Below are 22,383 nucleotides of genomic sequence, written 5' to 3' on the forward strand. Positions count from 1 at the left end.
CCTCCCTTACCGCCGTTGCTCATCAAGAAAAGCCGATAGTATTCATTATATGGGCTCACAATCGAAGAACACACACATCTCCTTCTTTATATCTAAAAGACAGAATACAGTACTATATCATTGGTGATATATTAACTTTAGAACCCAGAATAAGTGAAGCGATTTGCAATTGCCTTTAACTATGGATTGTGGATTAAAAGGATACACCCGGTGCATAAAATGGCGCTTTGGCTGTGGACGCAATTGGCATTTCTTCTTGCTCATTTTTTGTCTGATTCATATGGTCACCGGACATATTCGATACTCTATCCCAGAGGAGATGAAGAAAGGCTCGCTCATCGGTAATGTAGCACAGGACCTCGGCTTGAATCTCAAAAGGCTCCGTTCGGGTCGGGCCCGTATCGTGACTGGCGACAGCATTCAGTACACCGAGCTGCAGACAGACAAAGGGATTTTAGTCGTCAAAGAGAGAATAGACCGAGAGCAGCTGTGTGGAGACACAACCCCGTGCAGTTTCAGCTTTGAGGTAATTTTAGAAAATCCTATGGAGCTACATCAAATCACAGTTGAAATAACGGATATAAACGACCATTCGCCAACCTTCAAACGAAAGAGCATAAATTTTGAAATCAGCGAATCAGCCACTGCTGGTGCTCGATTTTCTTTAACCAGTGCAGAAGATCCAGACGTGGGTGTTAACGGACTTAGAGAATATTTTCTGGCCGAGAATGACAATTTTGTTCTTAAACAAAACTCGAATGCAGACGGGAAGAAATACGCAGAGATGGTGCTTCAGAAGCCGCTGGACAGGGAGACAAATCCTAGTCTGTCTCTAAAGCTAATAGCTGTAGATGGTGGGACTCCGCAGAGATCTGGTACAGTAAATATCGATATAACTGTTCTCGATGTAAATGATAATGCTCCAGTATTCAATCAATCTGTGTATAAAGCCACAGTCATGGAAAATTCTCCCCGAGATACTTACGTTACCACTGTTAATGCCAGTGACGCAGATTTTGGATCAAATAGCATTGTGACTTATTATTTTTCAGATCTCAACAGTGGTCTCAGTGATTTGTTTATGATTGACGAAAAACATGGTATAATTTCAATAACAGGCTTTATTGATTATGAAAAAGACAAAAAATACGAACTTCGAATCGACGCCAGAGATCAGGGAGGTTTAACAGATTCAAGCAAAGTGATAATTGAAGTAACTGATGTTAATGATAACGCTCCTATCATAAGTGTTATGTCATTCACTAGTCCCGTGTCCGAGGACTCTCCTCCTGGTACCACTATCGGCATCATAAATGTAAAAGATCTGGACTCGGGTGATAACGGACAAGTAAACTGTAGAATAGAACAAAACGCGCCTTTCAAAATTAAATCTAATTTAAGAAATTACTATACGTTAGTAACAGATACTGTATTAGATCGTGAAAGCGTTTCAGAATATAACATCACAGTTGTTGCAACAGATGCAGGAATACCTCCTCTTTCAACAAAAAGAACCTTTCATTTAAAGGTCTCTGACGTGAACGATAACGCTCCAGTTTTTTCTCAAAGTGTTTACAATACGTTTATCATAGAGAATAACTCTCCAGGCATTTCTGTTCTCACTCTCGGGGCAAAAGATCCCGATGAAAACCAAAACGCCCGGATATCTTATATACTGGAGAACACTAATATTGGTGGAGCTCCAGTTTCTGAATATGTTTCAGTAAATGCAGAAAGCGGAGTCGTGCACGCTGTGCGCTCCTTTGATTATGAACAAATCAAACAGCTGTTTTTTGTTGTCAAGGCGCAAGATGGAGGCTCACCTCCTCTCAGTAACAATGTGACTGTGAAACTGATAGTTCAGGACCAGAACGACAACCCCCCTCAGGTTCTGTACCCAGTCCAAACTGGTGGTTCTCTGGTGGCTGAAATGGTGCCTCGTTCAGCAGATGTGGGCTATCTGGTGACTAAAGTGGTGGCTGTTGATGTGGACTCTGGACAGAACGCCTGGCTCTCCTATAAACTACAGAAAGCCACAGACAGGGCGCTGTTTGAAGTGGGCTTACAGAATGGAGAAATCAGAACTATCCGCCAAGTCACTGATAAAGATGCTGTCAAACAAAGACTGACTGTTATAGTGGAGGACAACGGGCAGCCCTCTCGTTCAGCTACAGTCATTGTTAACGTGGCGGTGGCGGACAGCTTCCCTGAAGTGCTGTCGGAGTTCATTGAGTTGACACACGACAAGGAGTACAATGACAACCTGACTTTTTACTTGGTCTTGGCTCTGGCTGTAGTTTCCTTCCTCTTCATCACGTGTTTGGTGGTTATTATATCAGTCAAAATCTACAGGTGGAGACAGTCTCGCATCCTGTATCACTCCAACTTGCCTGTCATTCCATATTATCCACCACGTTACTCAGACACTTTGGGGACAGGGACTCTGCCACATGTGTACAATTACGAGGTGTGCAGGACGACTGACTCCAGAAAGAGTGACTGTAAGTTCGGCAGAGCTGGTAGTCAGAACGTGCTGATAATGGACCCCAGTTCTACAGGAACGATGCAGCGGATACAGAGTGAAAAGAGCATCCTGGATGAACCAGACTCTCCTCTAGAGGTCAGTTAGAGGATATTTCTATATTTATTCTCGTTCTTTACTTAATTACTCTGATGAAAAGCTTCCAAGCATTATACATTTCTCAGCACCAAGGACAGCGTCTCAGTTTTCCCCTGCATATAGGTGGGCATACAAAGCTTCTGTAAAAGGTCTTACATAGTTACTTTTTAAAGGAATGTTCCCTTATAAAGTGACTGATAGTTTCCAGTTGTTTTCTATATCCAAATGTCTTTGTTTATAGAGTATTGATATCACACTCCAAGTGTTTGTGCAATGTTTCCTGCCAGTGTTTTACTTGCTTACCATTCGCCTGCCATATTTATGAAGATATTTCAAAGGGACCCTGGAAAGGTAAAATATTAACAAAAGTAGAAAGAAGGTATGTGTTTCTTAAAAGCATTCTTACTTTCTTGTGGAGTCCATATGTTCATCCAATGTCTATTCAATTACTCGACTCTTTCATACCGACTTATTTTATAGTGCTTATGCTTTCGATGCTGCCTGAGTCACCGTAAGACTTTGTATTCACTGAATTTTGTCAGAATCAGATAATCATTACATTAGGACTTATACATCTATAGTTTACTCTAAGGCAACACTTCTATGTAATTTCATTTTCTTTTGTTTTGTTTGTTTTCTTCTTTCCTGTCTGAGTCCCGGTATTGTTGATCTGCACTCTGGCGTTTAAAAATTCTGTTGAAACTGCGGTTTCTGTTAGGTCATTTGTTTCAAATTCTCTTAGTATTTTGTAGTAGTTGTTGTTGTTGTTATCTATCTATATTGTTACTTGAAAAATGTCTTCATTAAGCAGAATAGTGACAATAAGAGAAATTAAATATTACCCCCCACAGTCATTGATATGTTTACGTTTCTGGTATTTAGTTATTTCACATTCATGTTTTTCCGACCCTGTCATACTTTTTATGAAATTGGCGAAAACTTAAGTGTGTAGCTGTAGCAGTACATCCATACCTGAACACAGTGACGTATTTCCTGAATCAACTTATGTGAGGTGACTTATTCGAGATGGTTGGAACACTAATACCAATATTACTTGCATTTGTAATTAAAAATCGTCTTCATGTGAGTTTTCACCGTCAGCTGGCTTTGCCAACCTTCAATTTCGTGCCTTTTAGCTTTACAGCTATTTTTACTGTTGTACTTTTGTGTTTTCATGGAGTGTGTTCTGTTTTGATAATGCATATTTAAATTTAATTCATATAGTATTTTAAAATACATTTTTGGGAACCTTTTTTATTATTATTGTTATTAGAAGTAGTAGTAGTAGCGGAAGTATTTTCCTGAACACCTATTGTATCAGAACATCTTGGACATATTTGTATATATTTGATTGCACTAAATGTGTCATGACATTGCCAAAGAAAGAAAGCGCACGGTGTTACTGATTGTGGACTCTAAGGGACGCTGTTGGTCAATATAACATTTTTTTCTTTAACATTATGACACAATCTCCTCCCTTACCGCCGTTGCTCGTCAAGAAAAGCCGATAGTATTCATTATATGGGCTCACAATCGAAGAACACGCACATCTCCTTCTTTATATCTAAAAGATAGAATACAGTATTATATCATTGGTGATATATTAACTTTAGAACCCAGAATAAGTGAAGCGATTTGCAATTGCCTTTAACTATGGATTGTGGATTAAAAGGATACACCCGGTGCATAAAATGGCGCTTTGGCTGTGGACGCAATTGGCATTTCTTCTTGCTCATTTTTTGTCTGATTCATATGGTCACCGGACATATTCGATACTCTATCCCAGAGGAGATGAAGAAAGGCTCGCTCATCGGTAATGTAGCACAGGACCTCGGCTTGAATCTCAAAAGGCTCCGTTCGGGTCGGGCCCGTATCGTGACTGGCGACAGCATTCAGTACACCGAGCTGCAGACAGACAAAGGGATTTTAGTCGTCAAAGAGAGAATAGACCGAGAGCAGCTGTGTGGAGACACAACCCCGTGCAGTTTCAGCTTTGAAGTGATTTTAGAAAATCCTATGGAGCTACATCAAATCACAGTTGAAATAACGGATATAAACGACCATTCGCCAACCTTCAAACGAAACAGTATCAATTTTGAAATCAGCGAAATAGCCAGTGCTGGTGCTCGATTTTCTTTAACCAGTGCAGAAGATCCAGACGTGGGTGTTAACGGACTTAAAGAATATTTTCTGACCGACAATGACAATTTTGTTCTTAAACAAAACTCGAATGCAGACGGGAAGAAATACGCAGAGATGGTGCTTCAGAAGCCGCTGGACAGGGAGACAAATCCTAGTCTGTCTCTAAAGCTAATAGCTGTAGATGGTGGGACTCCGCAGAGATCTGGTACAGTAAATATCGATATAACTGTTCTCGATGCAAATGATAATGCTCCAGTATTCAATCAATCTGTGTATAAAGCCACAGTCATGGAAAATTCTCCCCGAGATACTTACGTTACCACTGTTAATGCCAGTGACGCAGATTTCGGGTCAAATAGCATTGTGACTTATTATTTTTCAGATCTCAACAGTGGTCTCAGTGATTTGTTTATGATTGACGAAAAACATGGTATAATTTCAATAACAGGCTTTATTGATTATGAAAAAGACAAAAAATACGAACTTCGAATCGACGCCAGAGATCAGGGAGGTTTAACAGATTCAAGCAAAGTGATAATTGAAGTAACTGATGTTAATGATAACGCTCCTATCATAAGTGTCATGTCATTCACTAGTCCCGTCTCCGAGGACTCTCCTCCTGGTACCACTATCGGCATCATAAATGTAAAAGATCTGGACTCGGGTGATAACGGACAAGTAAACTGTAGAATAGAACAAAACGCACCTTTCAAAATTAAATCTAATTTAAGAAATTACTATACGTTAGTAACAGATACTGTATTAGATCGTGAAAGCGTTTCAGAATATAACATCACAGTTGTTGCGACAGATGCAGGAATACCTCCTCTTTCAACAAAAAGAACCTTTCATTTAAAGGTCTCTGACGTGAACGATAATGCTCCAGTATTTTCTCAAAGTGTTTACAATACGTTTATCATAGAGAATAACTCTCCAGGCATTTCTGTTCTTACTCTCGGGGCAAAAGATCCCGATGAAAACCAAAACGCCCGGATATCTTATATACTGGAGAACACTAATATTGGTGGAGCTCCAGTTTCTGAATATGTTTCAGTAAATGCAGAAAGCGGAGTCGTGCACGCTGTGCGCTCCTTTGATTATGAACAAATCAAACAGCTGGTTTTTGTTGTGAAGGCGCAAGATGGAGGCTCACCTCCTCTCAGTAACAATGTGACTGTGAAACTGATAGTTCAGGACCAGAACGACAACCCCCCTCAGGTTCTGTACCCAGTCCAGACTGGTGGCTCTCTGGTGGCTGAAATGGTGCCTCGTTCAGCAGATGTGGGCTATCTGGTGACTAAAGTGGTGGCTGTTGATGTGGACTCTGGACAGAATGCCTGGCTCTCCTATAAACTGCAGAAAGCCACAGACAGGGCGCTGTTTGAAGTGGGCTTACAGAATGGAGAAATCAGAACTATCCGCCAAGTCACTGATAAAGATGCTGTCAAACAAAGACTGACTGTTATAGTGGAGGACAACGGGCAGCCCTCTCGTTCAGCTACAGTCATTGTTAACGTGGCGGTGGCGGACAGCTTCCCTGAAGTGCTGTCGGAGTTCACTGAGTTGACACACGACAAGGAGTACAATGACAACCTGACTTTTTACTTAGTCTTGGCTCTGGCTGTAGTTTCCTTCCTCTTCATCACGTGTTTGGTGGTTATTATATCAGTCAAAATCTACAGGTGGAGACAGTCTCGCATCCTGTATCACTCCAACCTGCCTGTCATTCCATATTATCCACCACGTTACTCAGACACTTTGGGGACAGGCACTCTGCCACATGTGTACAATTACGAGGTGTGCAGGACGACTGACTCCAGAAAGAGTGACTGTAAGTTCGGCAGAGCTGTTAGTCAGAACGTGCTGATAATGGACCCCAGTTCTACAGGAACGATGCAGCGGATACAGAGTGAAAAGAGCATCCTGGATGAACCAGACTCTCCTCTAGAGGTTAGTTTATCCGTATAACGGACTGTTTGTTTGTTTTTAATATATATATATATATATATATATATATATATATATATATATATATATATATATATATATATATATATATATATATATTCCCTATATTGCAGTATCAAATAACTTCCAGCACCAGGGACAGCGCCTATGTTTTCGTAATGAACCCACGATTATAATTTCCCTATCACATCCTCCGAAGTAATCACTAGCCTGGTTGTATGTTTCTTTGAATTATATGAATAAATCCATGGTCAGTTTTTTCGTTCATATCCCCATACAGAGTTGGTCCGCATTCTTTTTTTCCTTTTATCATTGTCACTGTTGTTATTTGTTGTCCAGGCTGTGTTGGTGTTCTTGACACGGAAATGAGCAGTTCTACAAACGTTTGCTAACACAAAATATTACTCTAAAGCAGAACCCAGTCATATACTCATATCTTAATAATTTCCTTCTTTTTTTAATTTTACGTATTTCTAAATGCTTCATCTCATTGCATACGAAAGTTCTCATCAGACCTTACAACAACCGAATTAGTCAATCATCTTATGTATGTGATTTCATTGTACATAATTGTATATTTCCCTTAAAAGTACCATTTTCTTATGAGTCAGGTAATATTTGTATTTTATTTTAATAATGAGCGGCACAGTTTTTAGAGCAGATGTTTGATTAAAAAAACATTTTCAATTGAATCTGGATAGATTTTAATTCCATTTCTGTGAAATGTGTTAAAACATTGATGCTGAAGTTAAAGTATTTCAATCAGTCTGTAGTATTGTCTTTTTCAACTCGTTTCATATTAATCTCCATGCTAGATAAAATGCATTCATTTCCGGTTTAACAATTGTTATTTTTAGTTTTATTCAAGCCTCATGTGATGTTTCACATTTTCGACTCTAAGCGACGCTGTTGGCCAGTAAGATTATTATTTTGTGTTACGTTCTCATTCAGTCCATCCCCTCGGTGATCATGACGTGAGGAAGGCTCTCCGTGTGTTGTCCAGTGCGGATTCACAGACTTTCATTTGAAGCATTTAAAGCTTGAGGACAGTTATAAATGTAACGCCAGCGCTTATATACTGGGACGTTTTCTACTACATACAAAGGAAAAAGCTTCCATCCTTTTATTATTTCCATCGGAGTGATGGCGACATTAAGATCTCTGACCTGCATTTCTTCAGAATGCCGATCATTTTATGAACTGCGACGTCACATAGAAGTCCTTCTGTTGCTGATGCTTGCAGTTAACATGGTTGGTGGTCAAATTCGGTATTCTATACCCGAGGAGATGAAGAAAGGCTCTGTTATCGGTAATGTGGCGCAGGATCTTGGCTTGGATCTGAAAAGGCTCCGCTCAGGGCGCGCCCGTATCGTGACCGGAGAAAACGTTCACTACACCGAGCTGCAGACAGACAAAGGGATTCTGGTCGTGAATGAGAGAATAGACCGAGAGCAGCTTTGTGGGGACGTAACGCCGTGTAGTTTCAGCTTTGAACTGATATTAGAAAATCCGATGGAACTACACCCCATAACAATAGAAGTCTTAGATGTTAATGATCATTCTCCGATATTCAAGAAAGCAAATATTATGCTAGACATTAGCGAGTCCGCAAATCTCGGTGCCCGATTTGTGTTAGATAGTGCAGAGGATCCTGATGTTGGAGTAAATGGACTTCAAAATTACGTTTTAACCTCGAACGACAACTTTGTTTTAAAACAGCATGTAAATCCAGACGGGAGTAAATATGCAGAGATGGTGCTTCAGCGGCAGTTGGACCGAGAAAAGGTACCACATCTATCTTTGGAGCTTATAGCAATCGATGGTGGAAATCCTCAGAGATCTGGCACCGTAAATATAGACATTAATGTTTTAGATGCAAATGACAACGCTCCCGTTTTCAAACAGTCTGTTTATAAGGCGACGGTGATAGAAAATGCAGCAAAAGGTACTAATATTGTCACGGTGAATGCTAGTGACGCAGATAGTGGATCAAATGGTTACGTCACATATTCAATTTCAAACGTGAAGAGCAATATAGCTGATTTATTGTCCATAGATCAGTTCTCTGGTTCGCTGTTTGTCTCAGGCCTCATAGATTTCGAAAAGGATAAAAAATATGAACTCAGGATAGATGCAAAAGATCAGGGCGGACTAACAGACTCAAGCAAAGTGATAATTGAAGTAACTGATGTTAATGATAACGTGCCTATCATAAACGTTATGTCATTCACTAGTCCCGTCTCCGAGGACTCTCCTCCTGGTACCACTATTGGCATCATAAATGTAAAAGATCTGGACTCGGGTGATAACGGACAAGTAAACTGTAGAATAGAACAAAACGCGCCTTTCAAAATTAAATCTAATTTAAGAAATTACTATACGTTAGTAACAGATACTGTATTAGATCGTGAAAGCGTTTCAGAATATAACATCACAGTTGTTGCGACAGATGCAGGAATACCTCCTCTTTCAACAAAAAGAACCTTTCATTTAAAGGTCTCTGACGTGAACGATAATGCTCCAGTTTTTTCTCAAAGTGTTTACAGTGCGTTTATTACAGAAAATAACTCACCCGACGTTTCTCTTGTTACTGTGGGAGCAAAAGATCCAGATGAAAACCAAAACGCCCGGATATCTTATATACTGGAGAACACTAATGTTGGTGGAGCTCCAGTTTCTGAATATGTTACAGTAAATGCAGAAAGCGGAGTCGTGCACGCTGTGCGCTCATTTGATTATGAACAAATCAAACAGCTGGTTTTTGTTGTGAAGGCGCAGGATGGAGGCTCCCCTCCTCTCAGTAACAATGTGACTGTGAAATTAATAGTTCAGGACCAGAACGACAACCCTCCTCAGGTTCTGTACCCAGTCCAGACTGGTGGCTCTCTGGTGGCTGAAATGGTTCCTCGTTCAGCAGATGTGGACTATCTGGTGACTAAAGTGGTGGCTGTTGATGTGGACTCTGGACAGAATGCCTGGCTCTCCTATAAACTGCAGAAAGCCACAGACAGGGCGCTGTTTGAAGTGGGCTTACAGAATGGAGAAATCAGAACTATCCGCCAAGTCACTGATAAAGATGCTGTCAAACAAAGACTGACTGTTATAGTGGAGGACAACGGGCAGCCCTCTCGTTCAGCTACAGTCGTTGTTAACGTGGCGGTGGCGGACAGCTTCCCTGAAGTGCTGTCGGAGTTCACTGAGTTGACGCACGACAAGGAGTACAATGACAACCTGACTTTTTACTTAGTCTTGGCTCTGGCTGTAGTTTCCTTCCTCTTCATCACGTGTTTAGTGGTTATTATATCAGTCAAAATCTACAGGTGGAGACAGTCTCGCATCCTGTATCACTCCAGCCTGCCTGTCATTCCATATTATCCACCACGTTACTCAGACACTTTGGGGACAGGCACTCTGCCACACGTGTACAATTACGAGGTGTGCAGGACGACTGACTCCAGAAAGAGTGACGTGAAATATATGCAGCCAATGAGTCAAAGTTTAGTGAGCGTGGATGGCGCTGGAGACGTTGTACCGCAAGTGGATAAGCAACAGTCAGGCAACTTTTCCCAAATGTCTACTTTGGTGAGTGATACTTCAGTCAAGTAATCTCGGGCTCTCTCTGTCTCTCGCTCCCGCTCTGTCTTATCCTCTGCCTATGTAACCCCCCCCCCCCCCCCCCCCCCGCTTTTTTTACATTTCGCTCCGGAACGTCACATTCCTTTACTGTCTTTCACTCGCCTTTAGTGTCGCTGTCCTTTGTGCTGAAACGGTCGGTGGTCAGTTTTGAAATTTGTTTCGAAAGGGGATCATTTTCAAAAAATATCCAAAGTGGAATAAACGATGCAGACGCAAAAACAACAAGAGTATTGCAGATAAAATAAAGTAACCACCGTCCGTGGGTCTTGTTTTTCACGGGAGGAATTAAGTGCAGAATTCTAATCCCAATCAGCTAAGAGCTTAATAAGTGGTGAAATGTTTTGAAACACTTAAACAATGGCAATAGGTACAGTTTTGCAACTTTAATACTCTATGAAATAAAATAATAACTTCAACTTTCGTTCAAAAATGAAAAGAAATATAAAAAAATCTGACACTAAGCAGAGAACAGAAATAGCACAGCTCACTTCCCTTGCTGAACACAGCTACCATTAAATGAAGTGATTACATATATTTAGTTCCATTTAGTTTTAGTCATTTAAATATCTTATGACGTTTCAGCAGTGATTTAAAAAATATAGCTGAACTGAAATTTTAAAAAAAAATACTTGCAAAATGATTCTGTGGTGCACAATATTGTTAATGTAAGAGCACAGGCTTTATTGATATTGTTAAATAATACGGGATGTATTATTCTTTTTCAATTTACAAATGTATCTAAACTTGCATCCACTGTTGGATAAAACGATTACATGTGTCCTGATCATGTTTATAACACAGACATTACCGTAAATGGGCTCTAAGTGCCGCTGTTGATACATCACTGACTTTCCGTCCAAATCGGTGATGCAGCGGTCCTCCCCTACTCAGTGTTACTCTGCTTGAACGACGCTGCTCTAATCCGTAACGGTAGGGTGTAGAATTCCTGCTGGAATATCCTTGCCTGAAATATGGAAATGTGATTTTTTTTTTCTTTTATTTAAATACATCTGTTTGAAATTAAGAAGAGTCACTTTTACTGCACCGTTTTATTTATGATGGCCTCTATGTGGATAATGGCTGACAGAGGCCGACGGCAAGCGCTGGTGTTGATTCTTTGTCTCATCGAGCTGAGCGCAGTGGCTGGTCAGGCTCGGTATTCCATCCCGGAGGAGCAGGCCGAAGGATCGTTTGTCGGAAACATTGCGAGAGATTTAGGCTTGGATGTTGCGAGGCTGGTTTCAGGTAAAGCTCGTATTATTACAAAAGGAGGCCGACAGTATGTGGATTTAAACAAAGACAAAGGCATCCTTGTTATTAAAGAGAGAATCGACCGGGAGGAACTGTGTGGAAAGACGACGCCCTGTAGCTTCAGCTTCGAGGTGATTTTAGAAAATCCTATCCAGCTTTATCGTGTGACAGTGGAGGTGACGGATATAAATGATAACAGCCCGTTGTTCCCAAAAGACGAAATTAGCTTGAAAATCGCTGAAAGTGTAGCATCAGGGACCCGCTTCTCGTTGGAGAGTGCAGATGACGCGGATGTTGGCGTTAATGATATTCAAAGATACGGACTTAAACCCTCTGATCATTTTAAAGTAGAAGTACAAAACCAGTCGGATGGAGGCAGATTTGTTGAAATGGTTTTACAAAACCCGTTGGACCGAGAGAAAGAGGAGACTCACAGTCTCGTGCTGATTGCTTCAGATGGCGGGGAGCCACGAAGATCAGGGACAGTGCGTATTCATATTACCGTGCTGGATGCTAACGATAACGCGCCTGTGTGCAGCCAGCCTGTTTATAAAGCAGAAATCAAAGAGAATTCACCCGAAGGAACCGTGATAACCACTGTGAGTGCAAATGACGCAGATAAAGGATCAAACGGACAGGTAACATATTCTATAGCTCATGTGGTCAAAGAGACGAAACAGCTTTTTGAAGTAAATGTTCAAACAGGAGAGATTAAAGTCGCAGGTAAACTCGACTTTGAAAAATCTAAGACTTATCAACTGAACGTGCAGGCTAGTGACCACGGAGGTTATTCAGATACATGTAAAGTCATCATTCAAATAACTGACGAAAATGACAACGTCCCTACAATACAGCTCATGTCATTTTCGAACTCGATATCTGAGGATTCTCCTCCAGGTACAACTATAGCTGTTCTTAACGTGGATGACGAAGACTCTGATGGTAACGGTGCTGTCAAGTGCTCCATTAACTCTGACGTACCTTTTAAAATCGAGTCCTCACTAACGGGATACTACACCATAGTAACTGAAGACTTTTTAGACAGAGAGAGTATCCCTGAGTATAATCTCACCATAACTGTGTCTGATCAGGGCTCCCCGCCTCTGTCAAGCAGTAAGAACATCAACGTAAAAGTATCTGATGTCAATGACAGTCCACCCAAATTTGATCATTCAGAATACACTAAAACTGTCGCAGAGAACAACTCTCCTGGACTTTCTGTGTTTACCGTGAGTGCTAATGATGCAGACTGGGGCCAAAACGCCCGAGTTTCTTACTTTTTGCAGGAGAGGGACATTAATGGGCTGGCTGTGTCTTCGCTGGTTTCAGTAAATTCAGATACCGGTGTTATTCATGCAGTGAGATCATTTGATTACGAGCAGATCAAGTGGTTTGAATTTAATGTAACTGCACGTGATGCTGGATCCCCTCCTCTGAGTTCAGTGGCGACAGTTAAAATAATAGTTCAGGACCAGAATGACAACCCCCCTCAGGTTCTGTACCCAGTCCATACTGGTGGCTCTCTGGTGGCTGAAATGGTGCCTCGTTCAGCAGATGTGGGCTATCTGGTGACGAAAGTGGTGGCTGTTGATGTGGACTCTGGACAGAACGCCTGGCTCTCCTATAAACTGAAGAAAGCCACAGACAGGGCGCTGTTTGAAGTGGGCTTACAGAATGGAGAAATCAGAACTATCCGCCAAGTCACTGATAAAGATGCCGTCAAACAAAGACTGACTGTTATAGTGGAGGACAACGGGCAGCCCTCTCGTTCAGCTACAGTCATCGTTAACGTGGCGGTGGCGGACAGCTTCCCTGAAGTGCTGTCGGAGTTCACTGAGTTGACACACGACAAGGAGTACAATGACAACCTGACTTTTTACTTAGTCTTGGCTCTGGCTGTAGTTTCCTTCCTCTTCATCACGTGTCTGGTGGTTATTATATCAGTCAAAATCTACAGGTGGAGACAGTCTCGCATCCTGTATCACTCCAACCTGCCTGTCATTCCATATTATCCACCACGTTACTCAGACACTTTGGGGACAGGGACTCTGCCACATGTGTACAATTACGAGGTGTGCAGGACGACTGACTCCAGAAAGAGTGACATGAAATATATGCAACCTATGAGTCAAAGTTTAGTGAGTGTGGATGGCGCTGGAGACGATGTACCACAAGTGGATAAGCAACTATCAGGCAACTGTTCCCAAATGTCTACTTTGGTGAGTGATAAACTAATCTTTTCTGTTCCATTTTCTCATGCTCAGCACGCACTTGTAAATGTTAGTCAAGGTTTGTCAAAAGCGGTTTAGTGTAGCTGTCTGTGGTGCTGAAACTTTTGTTTCACGCATTTTAAAGTAATTTTCAGGACTTACAATCGTCATTCTTTGTATGTTCGGTATTGTTTGTATTTGGGCCACTATTTGACTTTTATTTACTAACGAGTGTCACGTGAGGCTGATCTAAGTTTAAAATGGTTTTACTTCCGTGTCCATAGTACAAGTCTTCACTTTTCAAAGGCCCACTCTCTGTGTATTCATAAAAAAACAAACAAACAACAACAACCACAAAAAAAAAAAAAAAATTACATTATGGTAACACAGGCCACATCATTTTTTTAAACGAAGATCACATTGTCCACAGTTTGTGTAATATCTTTTACTGGCCTATTCATCAATATTATAATCAAATTGTGACATACACATTCACCAGTAAACGGTTCATATATGATTATCCATTCTTATTTTCTCAAATTGTGTTTGCGATTAAATTAATAATATGTGGATCTCTTTAACACGACGTCATTTGTATTACTATAAGGAAAGGAACAGCATAGGCCCTTTCAAAAGAAAAAAATGAAAATAAACGGGAATTCTAGTAAATCAAAAAAATATAGAGGGAGAAGCCTCTCGGATGAGAGGTGAAACGTCTTCAAGCAACTCAAAGAAGTCCAGGCGCTTTTCTTTCCAAGCTCGTTAGACTTCTTTTCCTTCTTCTTTCCCCTTCAGCCAAAGAATCTGTAATTGTATAGAAATAACTACTTTTTCCTCTTTTTTCGTCTTCGCACTCTTTTTATTATAATTGATTGTACAGATAATTTTCAGTATTTTGTTATAAGGTATCTAGGGTGGTTATAACGAAATTAAGTTTGTATGGAATTTGAATAAAACGTGATATCACTGTCATGATGTACTTAAGGTACTTGGGTAAACAGGCCCTGGTTATTGTATGCGCATGATACTGTTTTCTTTAGCTCTATATTCGTTCATTAATTTTATTTAGTAATAAAGCTGCTTTTACGTCTAAGCATTTTCAATAATTCCGTATTTCAATTACATTACCGCGTGTGGGCTCTGAGTGCCGCTGTTGATACGTCACTAAGTTTGTGTCAAACCCCTGATGCAACGGTCCTCCCCTTTATATTCACTCAGTGTTATATACTTGGATCGACGCTGCTCTGTTCCATCACGGATTTAAGTGTACAATCTCTCCTGGGGTCTACTTGCGGAAAATACATAAATGTGTCGAGTTTTTAGATCAATAACATCAGTTTGAAGTTAAAAACAATCACTCTGTCTGCACCGTTGGATTTATGATGGCCTCTATGTGGATGATGGCTCACAGAGGCCGACGGCGAGCGCTGGTGTTGATTCTTTGTCTCATCGAGCTGAGCGCAGTGGCTGGTCAGGCTCGGTATTCCATCCCGGAGGAGCAGGCCGAAGGATCGTTTGTCGGAAACATTGCAAGAGATTTAGGCTTGGATGTTGCGAGGCTGATTTCAGGTAAAGCTCGTATTATTACAAAAGGAGGCCGACAGTATGTGGATTTAAACAAAGACAAAGGCATCCTTGTTATTAAAGAGAGAATCGACCGGGAGGAACTGTGTGGAAAGACGACGCCCTGTAGCTTCAGCTTCGAGGTGATTTTAGAAAATCCTATCCAGCTTTATCGTGTGACAGTGGAGGTGACGGATATAAATGATAACAGTCCGTTGTTCCCAAAAGACGAAATTAGCTTGAAAATTGCTGAAAACGCTGCATTAGGCACTCGCTTCTCTCTCGTGAATGCAGATGACGCAGATGTTGGCGTTAATGACATTCAAAAATACACACTTAAACCCTCTGATCATTTTAAGCTAGAAGTACAAAACCAGCCCGGTGGAGGCAGGTTTGTTGAAATGGTTTTACAAAACCCGTTAGACCGAGAGAAAGAGGAGACCCACAGTCTCGTGCTGATTGCTTCAGATGGCGGGGAGCCACGGAGATCAGGGACAGTGCGTATTCATATTACTGTGCTGGATGCTAATGATAATTCGCCAGTGTGCAGCCAGGCTGTTTATAAAGCAGAAGTAAAAGAGAATTCTCCCGAAGGAACCGTGATAACCACTGTTAGTGCAAATGACGCAGATAACGGAGCAAACGGACAGGTAACATATTCCACACCTCATGTCGCCAAAGAGACGAAACAACTTTTTGAAGTAAATGTTCAAACAGGAGAGATTAAAGTCGCAGGTAAACTCGACTTTGAAAAATCTAAGACTTATCAACTGAACGTGCAGGCTAGTGACCACGGAGGATTTTCAGATACATGTAAAGTTATCATTCAAATAACTGACGAAAATGACAACGTCCCTGCAATACAGCTCATGTCATTTTCTAACTCGATATCTGAGGATTCTCCTCCAGGTACAACGATAGCTGTTCTTAACGTGGATGACGAAGACTCTGATGGTAACGGTGCTGTCAAGTGCTCCATTAACTCTGACGTACCTTTTAAAATCGAGTCTTCATTAACGGGATACTACACCATAGTAACTGAAGACTTTTTAGACAGAGAGAGTATCCCTGAGTATAATCTCACCATAACTGTGTCTGATCAGGGCTCTCCGCCTCTGTCAAGCAGTAAGAACATCAACGTAAAAGTATCTGATGTCAATGACAGTCCACCCAAATTTGATCATTCAGAATACACTAAAACTGTCACAGAGAACAACTCTCCTGGACTTTCTGTGTTTACCGTGAGTGCTAATGATGCAGACTGGGGCCAAAACGCCCGAGTTTCTTACTTTTTACAAGAGAGGGACATTAATGGGCTGGCTGTGTCTTCGCTGGTTTCAGTAAATTCAGATACCGGTGTTATTCATGCAGTGAGATCGTTTGATTACGAGCAGATCAAGTGGTTTGAATTTAATATAACTGCACGTGATGCTGGATCCCCTCCTCTGAGTTCAGTGGCGACAGTTAAAATAATAGTTCAGGACCAGAACGACAACCCCCCTCAGATTCTGTACCCAGTCCATACTGGTGGCTCTCTGGTGGCTGAAATGGTTCCTCGTTCAGCAGATGTGGGCTATCTGGTGACTAAAGTGGTGGCTGTTGATGTGGACTCTGGACAGAACGCCTGGCTCTCCTATAAACTGCAGAAAGCCACAGACAGGGCGCTGTTTGAAGTGGGCTTACAGAATGGAGAAATCAGAACTATCCGCCAAGTCACTGATAAAGATGCCGTCAAACAAAGACTGACTGTTATAGTGGAGGACAACGGACAGCCCTCTCGTTCAGCTACAGTCATCGTTAACGTGGCGGTGGCGGACAGCTTCCCTGAAGTGCTGTCGGAGTTCACTGAGTTGACCCACGACAAGGAGTACAATGACAACCTGACTTTTTACTTAGTCTTGGCTCTGGCGGTAGTTTCCTTCCTCTTCATCACGTGTTTAGTGGTTATTATATCAGTCAAAATCTACAGGTGGAGACAGTCTCGCATCCTGTATCACTCCAACCTGCCTGTCATTCCATATTATCCACCACGTTACTCAGACACTTTGGGGACAGGGACTCTTCCACATGTGTACAACTACGAGGTGTGCAGGACGACTGACTCCAGAAAGAGTGACATAAAACATATGCAACCGATGAGTCAAAGTTTAGTGAGTGTGGATGGAGCTGGAGACGATGTACCCGAAATAAACAAGCAACTGTCAGGCAACTGTTCACAAATGTCTACTTTGGTGAGTCATTTTTTTAAACTATTAAGATCCTTCTTTTTTCCTTGTGTGTGTGTGTGTGTGAGAGAGAGAGAGAGAGAGAGAGAGAGAGAGAGAGAGAGAGAGAGAATGTGTGGCGTTAAGGTTGAATCTTCCAGATGCGCGTTAGTGTCGCTGTCTGTGGTGCTGAAACGGTCAACTGACCCATTTTTTTTCAACGCCTGTTTAAATGGCCCAGTTATTATAATATTTTCTTTAATTTAACCTCGCTTATCATTACCAACGGAAATAAAATAAATATTTTGTTAAAATGGCACTTTATTTTCCCTGTGTTCTTTTTGGCAGACATATTCATCCATATTATGATATTATTTAACAAATACTTCAACCATCAAAGGGTTTGTTAATGATTTTGCAACTTTTTTTAATGAAGTTTCTCTAATTTAATCAATAAGCCATATATTTCTGTGTTTTTATAGCATTAAGAAAGGAAACAAAATAGACCCTTTAAATAGAAAAGTTGTTAAAAGAGAGCTTAACCTCACTTCCAGACTATCCGTAATCATTTAGACTTTACTACTTTTTTGTCCATTTAACGTTCATGCTGTTTTATGTCATTTATTGAAGTGTTAATATTCAGTGTTGTAGTTGTTATTGTTGTTGTTTTTTAATAATGAATTGAGATGATAAGAAAATTAACGTTAAGTTAGATTTGGTAACATTGTCATCTCATACTGAAGACACTTTGTTTGAACAGGACCTGAACATTGTTTGAGAATCTAATGCTCCTTTTTCTTTCGAGCTCTTCTCTATTTATTCTTCACTTTATCAATCAAATATTTCTGGAATATAAAAGTATTTAAGCTTCTACAAGATACATTACCGTGAATGAGCTCTGAGTGCCGCTGTTGATGCGTCACTGAGTTTGTGTCAGACCCTTAATGCAGCGGTCCTCCCTTTTATATTCACTAAGTGTTATAATATTAAGCGAGACGCTGCTCTGTTCCGTCACGGATTCAAGTGTAGAATCTCTCCGGGAGTCTGCTTGCTGAAAATACATAAATGTGTCGAGTTTTTAGATTAATAACAACAGTTCGAAGTTAAAAAAGAATCGCTGTGTCTGCACTGTTGGATTTATGATTGCCTACATGTGGATAATGGCTGACAGAGGCCGACGGCGAGCGCTGGTGTTGATTCTTTGTCTCATCGAGCTGAGCGCAGTGGCTGGTCAGGCTCGGTATTCCATCCCGGAGGAACAGGCCGAAGGATCGTTTGTCGGAAACATTGCGAGAGATTTAGGCTTGGATGTTGCGAGGCTGATTTCAGGTAAAGCTCGTATTATTACAAAAGGAGGCCGACAGTATGTGGATTTAAACAAAGACAAAGGCATCCTTGTCATTAAAGAGAGAATCGACCGGGAGGAACTGTGTGGAAAGACGACGCCCTGTAGCTTCAGCTTCGAGGTGATTTTAGAAAATCCTATCCAGCTTTATCGTGTGACAGTGGAGGTGACGGATATAAATGATAACAGTCCGTTGTTCCCAAAAGACGAAATTAGCTTGAAAATTGTTGAAAACGCTGCATCAGGGACTCGCTTCTCATTGGAGAGTGCAGATGACGCTGATGTTGCTAACAATGATATTCAAAAATACACACTTAAACCCTCTGATCATTTTAAACTAGAAGTACAAAACCAGCCCGGTGGAGGCAGGTTTGTTGAAATGGTTTTACAAAACCCGTTAGACCGAGAGAAAGAGGAGACTCACAGTCTCGTGCTGATTGCTTCAGATGGCGGGGAGCCACGGAGATCAGGGACAGTGCGTATTCATATTACTGTGCTGGATGCTAACGACAACGCACCTGTATGCAGCCAGACTGTTTATAAAGCAGACGTCAAAGAGAATTCTCCTGAAGGAACCGTGATAACCACTGTGAGTGCAAATGACGCAGATAAAGGAGTAAACGGACAGGTAACATATTCTATAGCTCATGTCGCCAAAGAGACGAAACAGCTTTTTGAAGTAAATGTTCAAACAGGAGAGATTAAAGTCGCAGGTAAACTCGACTTTGAAAAATCTAAGACTTATCAACTGAACGTGCAGGCTAGTGACCACGGAGGTTATTCAGATACATGTAAAGTTTTTATTCAAATAACTGATGAAAATGACAACGTCCCTACAATACAGCTCATGTCATTTTCTAACTCGATATCTGAGGATTCTCCTCCAGGTACAACGATAGCTGTTCTTAACGTGGATGACGAAGACTCTGATGGCAACGGTGCTGTCAAGTGCTCCATTAACTCTGATGTACCATTTAAAATCGAGTCTTCATTAACGGGATACTACACCATAGTAACTGAAGACTTTTTAGACAGAGAGAGTATCCCTGAGTATAATCTCACCCTAACTGTGTCTGATCAGGGCTCCCCGCCTCTGTCAAGCAGTAAGAACATCAACGTAAAAGTATCTGATGTCAATGACAGTCCACCCAAATTTGATCATTCAGAATACACTAAAGCTGTCGCAGAGAACAACTCTCCTGGACTTTCTGTGTTTACTGTGAGTGCTAACGATGCAGACTGGGGCCAAAACTCCCGCATTTCTTACTTTTTGCAGGAGAGGGACATTAATGGGCTGGCTGTGTCTTCGCTGGTTTCAGTAAATTCAGATACCGGTGTTATACATGCAGTGAGATCGTTTGATTACGAGCAGATCAAGTGGTTTGAATTTAATATAACTGCACGTGATGCTGGATCCCCTCCTCTGAGTTCAGTGGCTACAGTTAAAATAATAGTTCAGGACCAGAATGACAACGCTCCTCAGGTTCTGTACCCAGTCCAGACTGGTGGCTCTCTGGTGGCTGAAATGGTGCCTCGTTCAGCAGATGTGGGCTATCTGGTGACGAAAGTGGTGGCTGTTGATGTGGACTCTGGACAGAACGCCTGGCTCTCCTATAAACTGCAGAAAGCCACAGACAGGGCGCTGTTTGAAGTGGGCTTACAGAATGGAGAAATCAGAACTATCCGCCAAGTCACTGATAAAGATGCTGTCAAACAAAGACTGACTGTTATAGTGGAGGACAACGGACAGCCCTCTCGTTCAGCTACAATCGTTGTTAACGTGGTGGTGGCGGACAGCTTCCCCGAGGCGCTGTCGGAGTTCACTGAGTTGACCCACGACAAGGAGTACAATGACAACCTGACTTTTTACTTGGTCTTGGCTCTGGCTGTAGTTTCCTTCCTCTTCATCACGTGTCTGGTGGTTATTATATCAGTCAAAATCTACAGGTGGAGACAGTCTCGCATCCTGTATCACTCCAGCCTGCCTGTCATTCCATATTATCCACCACGTTACTCAGACACTTTGGGGTCAGCGACTCTTCCCCATGTGTACAATTACGAGGTGTGCAGGACGACTGACTCCAGAAAGAGTGACATGAAATATATGCAACCGATGAGTCAAAGTTTAGTGAGTGTGGACGGAGCTGGAGACGATGTACCACAAGTGGATAAGCAACTGTCAGCCAACTGTTCCCAGATGTCTACTCTGGTGAGTGATAATCTAGTCTTTCCTGTTCCATTCTCTCATGCTCAGCACGCACGTTTAAATGTTAGTGAAGTTTTTTTAAAATCTGCTTAGTGTAGCTGTCTGTGGTCCTGATTTTTTTGGTTGACGCATTTTAAGTAATTTTTCAGTACTTACAATCGTCATTCTCCGTATGTGTAGCTACTAAAGATGGTAGGTCTAAATGCTTCACCAGAAATTTCTTTCGCATACAAGGAGGAGGGGAGCAAGTGAATCAGCGTTCAGGGCACCGAGACTGAGCAGGTCTTAATCACAGCATTTATTCCAGAAAAGGAAGAAAAAACGGAATTAACAAACACATTTTAAAAGACACTTGTGCAATAAAAAACGTTCTCTGTATGGTAAAATCCCTGCTGACAGGAATAAATATACACTATTCAAGACATAATACAATACGATGTTTCTCATACACTAAAATTCCCCCCACAGTGCCGTGATACCACTGTCCGGCCACGCTCAGACAAGTGTTCCTTGTATTTAGAACCAGGAGAGGGATTACTTTTCCGAAATAGAGCTCATGACAGCCAGAAAGCCAAGGAGCAACTTCATATCTCGGCCCTGTGTCTCTCTGACGGGTGCGTCGCCTCACAGTCCAGCCGCACTCCACACTTGGGGCTCCCGATTACTGCAAACGTGGCCGCCCTCGTAGCAACACCATGAAGCAGGCAGACACTGGCCAGCAACGTTGTCGGCACGGCCGCTGCGACCCTCCTCTGACAGCGCTGCACCCGGCGCACAACAGTGGGGAAAGCGATACTCACATATGCTGTCGATTGGACGCGTCGTCTCCCACTGTCGCCCTTGTTGCTGTTGGGATTTGGTCGCCGCGTTACGCTGGCCGGTCCGTCTCCGAATGACCCGTCGCAACCCACGATCAGGCAGCAGGTCCGTCTTTTCCCACGCTGGCTTTCACGCGTTCCTTTCTCCTGTCTCTGCGCCCACCCTCTCCTTTAACAAGTCCGTTTGGTGGCTAATAGGCCACCTCAGGGTACGCCAACACCTCAAAAGGTGCCTGCTATTGTCCGCCCAGTCCACAGTGGATTAAAACACGCAATATAAATATCAGGGTAAAACCATGAAAATAAAATCAGTACTGTACGCACTCATACACAATAAGAGCAAGACAACACAAACGATAAAACAAACACAAATTTCCACTGTGTGACATATGTTGAGATATTGTTTTTATTTGTACCACT

At 41.8% G+C, this 22,383-nt stretch overlaps 6 protein-coding genes across 15 annotated transcripts in view; all 6 read left to right on the forward strand.

Annotated features, from left to right (window-relative positions):
- LOC146524648 (protocadherin beta-16-like) overlaps window positions 1-22,383 on the forward strand; it is a 277,164-nt gene that overhangs the window by 152,525 nt on the left and 102,256 nt on the right. The window lies entirely within an intron of this gene.
- The window catches only part of LOC146524650 (protocadherin gamma-C5-like), a 298,508-nt gene that overhangs the window by 126,910 nt on the left and 149,215 nt on the right, over window positions 1-22,383 (forward strand). The window contains exon 1 of one of the 9 annotated variants that reach the window (XM_085174176.1): window positions 6,800-10,312. The exons of 7 other annotated variants lie outside the window; for them this stretch is intronic. In XM_085174176.1, the coding sequence (XP_085030302.1) occupies window positions 7,874-10,312 (2,439 nt within the window). In that variant the 5' untranslated portion in view covers window positions 6,800-7,873. Of the gene's footprint in view, window positions 1-6,799; window positions 10,313-22,383 lie in introns of those variants that run through there. One more of the 9 variants, XM_085174266.1, reaches the window with a different exon arrangement.
- Window positions 39-4,010, forward strand: LOC146524659 (protocadherin gamma-A5-like). The gene has a single exon (XM_085174647.1). It carries the CDS (start codon window positions 182-184, stop codon window positions 2,627-2,629), a length of 2,448 nt encoding a protein of 815 aa, XP_085030773.1. The 5' UTR covers window positions 39-181; the 3' UTR covers window positions 2,630-4,010.
- Window positions 4,135-6,767, forward strand: LOC146524660 (protocadherin gamma-A5-like). Its single transcript, XM_085174603.1, has one exon. It carries the CDS (start codon window positions 4,274-4,276, stop codon window positions 6,728-6,730), a length of 2,457 nt encoding a protein of 818 aa, XP_085030729.1. The 5' UTR covers window positions 4,135-4,273; the 3' UTR covers window positions 6,731-6,767.
- On the forward strand, window positions 13,847-17,861 carry LOC146524661 (protocadherin beta-16-like). Its single transcript, XM_085174313.1, has one exon. The coding sequence runs from the start codon at window positions 15,207-15,209 to the stop codon at window positions 17,859-17,861; it is 2,655 nt and encodes an 884-aa protein (XP_085030439.1). The 5' UTR covers window positions 13,847-15,206.
- Window positions 18,734-21,239, forward strand: LOC146524662 (protocadherin beta-16-like). The gene has a single exon (XM_085174432.1). The coding sequence runs from the start codon at window positions 18,734-18,736 to the stop codon at window positions 21,236-21,238; it is 2,505 nt and encodes an 834-aa protein (XP_085030558.1). The 3' UTR covers window position 21,239.

This window comes from Neolamprologus multifasciatus, chromosome 2 (genome assembly GCF_963576455.1).
Source record: "Neolamprologus multifasciatus chromosome 2, fNeoMul1.2, whole genome shotgun sequence".
NCBI classification, from domain to species: Eukaryota; Metazoa; Chordata; class Actinopteri; order Cichliformes; family Cichlidae; genus Neolamprologus; species Neolamprologus multifasciatus.